The sequence below is a fragment of the Perca fluviatilis genome, chromosome 21, assembly GCF_010015445.1.
Source record: "Perca fluviatilis chromosome 21, GENO_Pfluv_1.0, whole genome shotgun sequence".
NCBI classification, from domain to species: domain Eukaryota; kingdom Metazoa; phylum Chordata; class Actinopteri; order Perciformes; family Percidae; genus Perca; species Perca fluviatilis.
This window is the reverse complement of record NC_053132.1, coordinates 1,839,156-1,849,108: the sequence shown is the minus strand read 5'-3', so window position 1 is coordinate 1,849,108 and position 9,953 is coordinate 1,839,156. Positions and strand designations below refer to the sequence as shown.

Genomic DNA, 9,953 nt, shown 5'->3' with positions numbered 1-9,953 from the left:
CACACACACACACACACACACACACACACACACACGAGACACACACACACACACACACACACACACACACACACACACACAGACACACACACACACACACACAGACAGAGACACACACACGCACACACACACACACACAGACACACATACACACAGAGACACACATACACAGACACACACAGACACATACACACACACATACACTCTCAGAGCTGTTTGTTTGGCAGCGTTTTAACACTAATTGCTCATTGAAGTGAAGTAGTTCAGTGTTAAAGAGGCTAAGAGTGTGTCTCTGAGTGTGTGTGTGTGTGTGTGTGTGTGTGTGTGTGTGTGTGTGTGTGCTCTGTGAAGTGTAACTGATCTCTGATTGAACGAACACAGTTTAATACAGTCAGCTCCATCACGTGAACAAATTATAAAATTCACAAAGTGTATTCACAAGCTAGTTTAAAATACAAATACCCTGAGAAGCTATCTGAAGCTTGTATACAGATAGTAAACATATATATATATATATATATATATATATATATATATATATATATATATTATAGATACTTAGTAGGGTAAAAGCATAAAAACAGCGGACAAAGCAACTTAATAGAGCATAAAAAAGTGCTGAAAGCACCAAATAAAATCAGTAACAACTACTGAGGGATGTCTCAGGGGGGAGTAAATATAACAGCCCACTTGTTCCAATCATCGTATCATAAGTTACCTTATCGTCCGTTTGCATCCAACATGTCTTTTGTGCAGTCAGCGTCAGGGATAGAAACTAAACCTAAATGTTCCAGCATGAAGTCTTTAGAAAAGTTGTAAAAAGGAAACCTAAAAAAATTTCTGCAGACAAACAGATTCTAATAGAAACCTCCGTGTGTCTCCGGTTAAATAATCTGCTGCGTTCAGGACACAATGTTTCACGACTTGGTGGCGTTCCAGGTAATGTCACGACAAACGCTACCTAGCAGCTACCTACCGTTGACGTTAGCTAGCGTTAGATAGCGGCTGCCTGACGTTGACGTTAGCTAGCGCTAGCTGATACTAGCGATTTCTAGTCGGCGACATATTTTGGGCTTCATTTAACATAACCTGTAGTAGAACACAATAGTATGTGTATTGTTTTGATTACAATGTGCATAATTACTTTACGTTGCCTATTTATGTCTATTTATGTCAATTTCTCATCGTTAATCACTGCGTCTGTACAGCATCACCAGGGGGCGCCATGGTTGTTGCTATGTGTGTAACTGAGAGTCCAACCATCTGGTACCAGGTCACAGGGAGTAAGTTAGGGTCTGACCGCCGTTACCAGGGCACCTTCACGGGGAGAAGGTTGTGAAAACGCGAGCTACGAGTCGCCTGGAACGCAGCTTTAGCTTCCAGTCTGAACTCTAACGTGTCTGTGCCTCTGTCTCTGGTGGGACTGCTGGATGGTGAAAGGCTCACGCTACACTGGATTGCCAGCTTTTATTTGATAACCACTAATTTATTGAAATTTATTGAAAAGATTTCCGGTACAGGATATATATATATATATATATATATATATATATATATATATATATATATATATATAAATTCACATTTTAACATTTTATAAAACATTAATTTCATAATTGAAGTTTTCTAACAATTCATAAATAAATTACATAAATTAATTACATAAGTTACTGACAAGCTTTATAATTATACATAACACCTTTTGACAGGCAAAATGCATCCAACCTGTTCTTACAGGAATTAATAATATACCGGCAAAGTAAGGAAAACCAAAACCTACCGTTGAATCCTGCTAACCCAATCAGATTGTTAGAGCCCTCTGCTAACCCAATCAGACGTTACAGCCCTCTGCTAACCCAATCAGACGTTACAGCCCTCTGCTAACCCAATCAGACGTTACAGCCCTCTGCTAACCCAATCAGACGTTACAGCCCTCTGCTAACCCAATCAGATGTTAGAGCCCTCTGCTAACCAAATCAGATGTTAGAGCCCTCTGCTAACCCAATCAGACGTTACAGCCCTCTGCTAACCCAATCAGACGCTGTTTGGTCTCAGACTCAGATCACAGTCTCGGCTGATTCTTCTGGCTTCTCTTCTCCTTTTCTTGCTCTTTTTTAAATGCTTTTTTTGGTGCTTCTTTTGATGTTTTTATTTTTATTTTTTTAATTACATTTTTTGCCACAAAAAATGTTTTTATTTTGATTTCTTTGACAGGTTTATCTGCCATGTTTTGGCCGTTTCCTTTAACGCTTCCCTCCCCTCCCCTTCTCTCCTCTGTTCCAGGAGGTGCTGCTGAAGAGAGCAGCAGACCTGGTGGAGGCGCTCTACGGGATGCCTCACAACAACCAGGTAACACACCTGTCCACACCTGTCTATACCTGTCTATACCTGTCCACACCTGTCTATACCTGTCCACACCTGTCCACACCTGTCTATAACTGTCCACACCTGTCTATACCTGTCTATACCTGTCCACACCTGTCTATAACTGTCCACACCTGTCTATACCTGTCTATACCTGTCCACACCTGTCTATACCTGTCCACACCTGTCCACACCTGTCTATAACTGTCCACACCTGTCTATACCTGTCTATACGTGTCCACACCTGTCCACACCTGTCTATACCTGTCCACACCTGTCTATACCTGTCCACACCTGTGTGTGTGTCAAATAATAATAATTACAGATGAAACTCAAAGTATTTCCGATGAATCCAACTATGTGTTTCTTCGTGTGCAGGAGATCATCCTGAAGCGAGCGGCCGACATCGCCGAGGCGCTCTACAGCGTTCCCCGGAACCACAACCAGATCCCGTCGCTAGGCAACACCACCTCGCACGGCATGATGGGAGTTAACTCATTCAGTGGACAGCTAGCCGTCAACGTCTCCGACACAACGCAAGGTATGCCAGTCGGTTTTAGTTTTGGACTAAAGTCCTGTGTTCCTGTTTATTAACTCTGTGTCCTGTTTATTAACTCTGTGTCCTGTTTATAAACTCTGTGTCCTGTTGATTAACTCTGTGTCCTGTTGATTAACTCTGTCCTGTTAATTAACTCTGTCCTGTTAATTAGCTCTGTGTCCTGTTGATTAACTCTGTGTCCTGTTGATTAACTCTGTGTCCTGTTGTGTCCTGTCCCAGTTGGTTACAGCCGTAACACCAGCAGCGTGTCGCCGCGGGGATACGTGCCGAGCTCCACCCCCCAACAGAGTAACTATAGCAACAACGTAAGCAACAGCATGAACGGCTACGGTAACACCGGCATGCCAAACTTAGGAGTGGCCACTTCCCCCGGCTTCCTGAACGGGTCGTCTGCCAACTCTCCCTACGGCAGTAAGTATCACGGTAAATAAGATCAACATCTCTACCTTTTCATTGTTGTGTGGCAGAGAATAATAGGACACAAACGCAGAGAGAGGCAGGCAGGAGGAAGTTGGCGTTGAGGATTTTATTGTGAACCCTACTTTACATTTTTACATTTTATTAGGTAAAGTGTTGTTACAGGGCACTGTAGACTTGGGCTGAGATTCGGGCGGAAGTTTCAGCATTGTGGCATTATTCCTTTTGTTGTGTTAGCGTACACACTGCAACTTGTGTTAGCGTACACACTGTACTTTGTGTTAGCGTACACACTGTACTTTGTCCAACAGCAAATGTCCACGTTTGAAACAGTTGAAGGTTGAAGACTTAATTGAAACAGAAACTTTTAAGTGAACATGGAAGAGAAATCAACTGTTTTCTGCCTGGTATCTACCTGGTATCAGCCTGGTATCAGCCTGGTATCTGACTGGTATCTGTCTCGTATCAGCCTGGTATCTGCCTGGTAACAGCCTGGTATCTGACTTGTTTCTGACTGTTTGCTGTCTGTGTGTTGCAGTTGTTCCCTCCAGTCCGACCATGGCCGTGTCTAACTGTAACTCCTCCCACGGAGTTTTCTCTTTCTCGGCTGCCGTCAAACAGAAGAGCGCCTTCGCTCCCGTTGTCCGGCCGCCGGCGTCCCCGCCGCCAAACTGCTCCGGAAACAACACCAACGGTCTGCAAGGTGATCCCCCAGCCTGCACATCCAGCCCAGTCTCACGGCAGTTCCTGAAATGTTCAGTACCATTGGGGACCATTGGGCTGTGGGACCATAGGGCTGTGGGACCATAGGGCTGTGGGACCATAGGGCTGTGGGACCATAGGGCTGTGGGAACATAAGGCTGTGGGACCATAGGGCTGTGGGACCATAGGGCTGTGGGACCATAGGGCTCTGGGAACATAGGACTGTGGGAAGATAGGACTGTGGGAACATAGGACTGTGGGAACATTGGGCTGTAGGAACATTGGGCTGTAGGAACATAGGGCTGTGGGAACATAGGACTGTGGGAACAAAGGACTGTGGGAACATTGGGCTGTAGGAACATTGGGCTGTGGGAACATAGGGCTGTGGGAACATTGGGCTGTGGGACCATAGGGCTGTGGGAACATTGGGCTGTAGGAACATAGGGTTGTGGGAACATAGGGCTGTGGGACCATAGGGCTGTAGGAACATTGGGCTGTGGGAACATAGGGCTGTGGGAACATAGGGCTGACCCCGATAGGGTGGAGTTCATTTTAAAACATCTTTATTTCGGTACAACGTTAGAGACTTTTTGTACTTGAATGTGGAGAGAAACACTACAAAAACATGGTTTTCCCAGATAATTTATTTATCTGTTACTTACGTTAAAGGGTAAGATACACTACAATTTGTAAACAATGTGTTATACATATATGTGATATAAATACTGTATTATTTGCATAAAGAAATAGCACTAAACAAATAAAATTACAATTTGATCTGAGGGATTTAACATTCTAATTTTAAATCATTATTGGTATAATGAAGTATTGACAGTGAACTGCAGCAGTTTAATGTTTGGCCGAATGTAGTTGAAATGGTTCACTGCAGCTTCGGTTTCATCAGCTCTGCTTTTCTTTAAACACAGACACACACAAACACAGACACACACACACACACACACACACACACACACACACACGGGGTGGGTAACCTGAGTACTGTTAGTATTGCATGCAGAGTGACAGGCCAATCCATGTTTTATTCACTACAACCCACAGATACATCCTCTAAACACATACACACACACATTACACACACACACACATTATACACACACACATTATACACACACATACACACACACTCTCTGGCAGTCAGTGTGATGTCAATGTTTCTGACAGAGAGGTTTGTCGATTGTTAAATATTCATGCTGCTCTCCGCCTTCACCGAGGCAGAAAGGCCACAGAGTGTGTGTGTGTGTGTGCATGTGTGTTTGTTGCAGATGAATAAATACAGTTTGAATGTTATTAATAGTTGCTGCTGCCGACTGAACTCACAGAAAATAAATAAAACAAAAATCAATACGAAGATAATTACACATATTTAGTTAATTTTGCACAAAGGAAGATCCAAATTACATTGAAGTACCCGCCTTCTTTTTTGGCATCACTTTTTGGTCACTTTATTTGTTGTAATTGCTGCTTGCTGCTGTTTTTCGGGGGCAGAAAGCTCACATTAACAGTTGTTTGTCTGTCTGTGTCTCTGCAGCAATGGCCGGCCTCGTCGTTCCTCCGATGTAAAACATCTCCCCTCCCCACCCTCCCCATCCCCCTCCCCCTCAGCCACGAGCACCAATCACCTCAGAGGGGGCGGGGCCTCAGGCAGCAGCTGACCAGTCAGGACGGAGTATCGAGCGTCTCCGTCACAGTAAAAAAGAAACGAAATAAACTCACTGGACGAAGGCTCCGGTTTCTAACAAAGAAAATAATTTAAAAAAGGACTTTTCTGTAAATGTTCTCATGTTTAACTCTGTGTACAAACTGTGACATCATTTCCTCTACTTGTGATGTAATTTTGGGGAACTTATCCAAACGTGAGCTGAAAATTGAGGACGTTAAACAACCGTGTGTTGAAAGTGGAGTTCCTCAGGGCTCAGTGTTTGGTCCCCTGTTGTTCCTCATTAACGTCACACTGATTATTTTTATGGTCACATTTAAATCCGCCTTTGTTTTGACAGAATCTATTCTCACAGCTAATTGGTCCGCTGCAAAAGAGGTGAATACTGAACTCTGAGACAATATGCTTCTGTTGCACGACTAAAACTACTTTTGAGCGTCCACATGTTCCACCAAAACATGTTCCTTCCTGAGACTATTTAGCAGAGGCACCGTGGCTCCGTCCGGAGCTTAGCCCCGCCCACGACGATTGTGATTGGTTCAAAGAAATGCCAATAAACCAGAGCACGTTGTTCTCCAATCCAGGAATGCTGTGAGGACTAGTCAGACCCTCCTCCACAGAGCTGTGGAGGTAGAGCTGACGGTAACACCGTATTAAACATAATATCCAAGCAAAAAGTTATAAAATATATGAATTGATAAAAACATTTTTAGCGTTAATGACACAAATGACTTCAAGTCAGCAAGTTAGCACCCAAATCTTTCCTGAGTTTCTGATGTGTTGTTCCAACTTCAGCAGGCATCCATACGCATTTCCCAACTCGGAAATTAGTTCTTCCGTTCTGTCTGACACCACAGATTCTGGTACACTAGCCTGGTCCTACCAGACTCTGGTCGAGAGTAGCCTAGTCCTACCATACTTTGGTCCATTAGCCTGGTCCCACCAGACTCTGGTACATCAGCCTGGTCCTACCAGACTCTGGTCCAGAGTAGCCTAGTCCTAAAATACTTTGGTCCATTAGCCTGGTCCCACCAGACTCTGGTACATCAGCCTGGTCCTACCAGACTCTGGTACATCAGTCTGGTCCTACCAGACTCTGGTCCATTAGCCTGGTCCCACCAGACTCTGGTACATTAACCTAGTCTACCAGACTCTGGTGCACTAGCCTGGTCCTACCAGACTCTGGTACATCAGCCTGGTCCTACCAGTCTCTGGCCCAGAGTAGCCTGGTCCTACCAGACTCTGGTACGTCAGCCTGGTCCTACCAGACTCTGGTACATAAGCCTGGTCCTACCAGTCTCTGGCCCAGAGTAGCCTGGTCCTACCAGACTCTGGTACATCAGCCTGGTCCTACCAGACTCTGGTCCAGAGTAGCCTGGTCCTTCCAGACTCTGGTACACTAGCCTGGTCCTACCAGACTCTGGTCCATTAGCCTGGTCCTACCAGACTCTGGTACACTAGCCTGGTCCTACCAGACTCTGGTCCATTAGCCTGGTCCTACCAGACTCTGGTCCATTTCAGTGGTCCAGAGAGTCTGGCCACTCTCCATTGACAAGTGTTAACTTGAAGGCGGGTACTCTGTTGAAGTTTAAAATTATTGGATCTGCTCAGAGCCACTCTGGATCTCCAAGAACCAATCGCTAACATTTGGTCGTGACGTGGGCTTAGCATCGCTAGCGTTAGCCTTAGCATCGCTAGCGTTAGCCTTAGCCTTCCTGAACGCCGTGGGGAGGAGAGCCACGACATCATGGCCACCAACACAACTCAGCAAAGACTGTTCTTGCTCGGGCTTTAACTTGTGGATATTCGGCAGCGTTGCCACAACAGACGGAATGGCTTCGCTCGCATCTTTCTCCGCCACCATTACGGAAATACAACTCTAACTAGCGCACAACCTCAAAGTCATCGTTCTCAGCCCCTCCCTCTGTTTGCTGATTGGACCGGAGAAAACCCAAAAATATACCGCAAACCCAGACAATGTACTGAAGGAAAATGAAAGAATTGAGCGGATGTACGTAGGAGGGCAGAGCCAGGCTAGTTCACCTCTGCTGCTGTCAGCCAATCACAGTCCAGAGGGTATTGTAAAAACTAGAATTTAGCAGATGAACGAGTTTCTAACAAGAATCTTTTGGGGGGTTGAGCAGTTTCAGTGACTTCTCACCTCTGCCTGTTTGTTGATTTACTTTTATCTTGTCTTTTATTTCATCATCACACTGTACAAACAAATCCTGCATCCTGATAGGCTACTGTTACTCTCTGTCTTCTTGTTCAGCGTTGTCTTTTTTTATTCTAGCTCCTCCTCCTCCTCCCTAAGCCCCGCCCTGAACACTTAAGCCCCGCCCATGCATCCAAGCCCCGCCCCCTTGTGTTTTCTCTGTGGGTTTTGTGATTTTTGGCTGAATATTTATACGTCACTGTGTTTGATCACGTCACCGAGGGAACTCTTTTTGTAACATACAGATGATAAATATGTATTTATATCTCAGATTGTTTTGTATAAATGGATGTTGAGTCATGTTGTTATTAAACCTGTGTGTGTGTGTGTGTATATGTGGTGGTGCCACACTGAAAACAAACCATTGTTTTGTATCCAAAAAAAAAGAAAAGAAAACTGAACGTTAATGTCTTCACAAATTTATAGCGCTGTCAATCAAAGCTGACGTGTCCGGTCGGCTCCACTCGTTTTGTTTTGAATGTAAATCTCGTTGGATGACTGTCGGCTGCACTCGATGAATAAAGTCAGCAAGTCACTTCAGACTCTGTCGCTTCTTTCACCTCCAACATTTCCTCATCAACACACAAAGTCCCCATCAGGTCAATTCAATTCAATTCATTTTTATTTATAGTATCAAATCATAACAGAGTTATCTCGAGACACTTTACAGATAGAGTAGGTCTAGACCACACTCTATAAATTCCAAAACCCCAACAATTACAGTAATTCCCTCAGGAGCAAGCATTAGCAGTGGCTATTGCGACAGTTGCGAGGAAAAACTCCCTTTTAGGAAGAAACCTCGGCAGACCCAGACTCTTGGTAGGCGGTGTCTGACGGGCCGTTTGGGGGTGTGATGAAGGGGCCTCAAGGTCAAGGTCAATGGGCCTCCAGGTCAATGGGCCTCAAGGTCAAGGTCAATGTCATCTTCATTATTATCCCAGAGGGTACAGACAGCAGCTACGGCCTCCTGCACACTGGCTGCGTGGCGTGAGCCTGTCAGATGTATGGCGTGTCCGTTTTTATTTATTGTAATAAGTGAATTTCCCCATTGTGGAATGAATAAAGTATTATCTAATCTAATCTGAGACTGAGCTCCTTTTCCTTCCAGGGAAGGGCTCTCCTACCCAAGACCTGACTATAACAATTGACAACTCTGTGGGAGTCCCCACCCAGACTGCTAAAAACCTGGGTGTGACACTTGACGACCAACTCTCCTTCACTGCCAACATTGCTGCAACCACCTGATCGTGTAGATACATGCTGCATAACATCAGAAGGATACGTCCACTTCTAACGCAGAAGGCGGCTCAGGTTCTGGTTCAGGCTCTAGTCATCTCACGTCTAGACGACTGCAACTCCCTCCTGATTGGCCTGCCTGCATGCTCCCTCCTGATTGGCCTGCCTGCATGCTCCCTCCTGATTGGCCTGCCTGCATGCTCCCTCCTGATTGGCCTGCCTGCATGTGCCATCCGACCCCTGCAGCTCATTCAGAACGCAGCAACTCGACTTGTCTTCAACCTCCCCAAGTTCTCTCACACTACACCGCTCCTCCGCTCTCTTCACTGGTTACCAGTTGCTGCCTGGATCCGCTTCAAGACACTAGTACTTACATACAGGACCATGAACAGATCAGCCCCAGCTTACATCCAGGACATGGTTAAACCATATACCCCAACCCGCACACTTCGCTCTGCATCAGCCAAACTGCTTGCTGCCCCCCCACAGCGAGGGAGAACTAATCACTCAACCAAATCCAGACTGTTCACTGTCCTGGCTCCCAAATGGTGGAACGAGCTCCCCATCGACATCAGGATGGCTGAAAGCCTACACATCTTCCACCGAAGGCTAAAAACACATCTCTTCAGACTACACCTAAAAAGAAAAATTCTTGAACCTGCACTTTCATATGTCTCTTTGTAGCTTTGTACTTGCACTTACTACTTGTTGTCTGGAGTTTGAACCTTCACAGTTGAAAGCACTTAATTGTAAGTCGCTTTGGATAAAAGCGTCAGCTAAAT

The 9,953-nt window shown here is 45.2% G+C and overlaps 1 protein-coding gene across 4 annotated transcripts in view; it reads left to right on the top strand.

Annotated features, from left to right (window-relative positions):
* Positions 1-6,207, top strand: part of LOC120550956 (transcription factor COE3-like) — a 35,212-nt gene extending 29,005 nt beyond the window's left edge. For 2 of the 4 annotated variants that reach the window (XM_039787966.1, XM_039787965.1), the window contains exons 6-10: positions 2,284-2,349; positions 2,743-2,905; positions 3,143-3,346; positions 3,879-4,043; positions 5,592-6,207. In XM_039787966.1, coding sequence (XP_039643900.1) covers positions 2,284-2,349; positions 2,743-2,905; positions 3,143-3,346; positions 3,879-4,043; positions 5,592-5,623 — 630 coding nt within the window. In that variant the 3' untranslated portion in view covers positions 5,624-6,207. The remainder of the gene's footprint in view (positions 1-2,283; positions 2,350-2,742; positions 2,906-3,142; positions 3,347-3,878; positions 4,044-5,591) is intronic. The other 2 variants (XM_039787968.1, XM_039787967.1) reach the window with 2 other exon arrangements.
* The last annotated feature ends 3,746 nt before the right edge of the window (positions 6,208-9,953 follow it).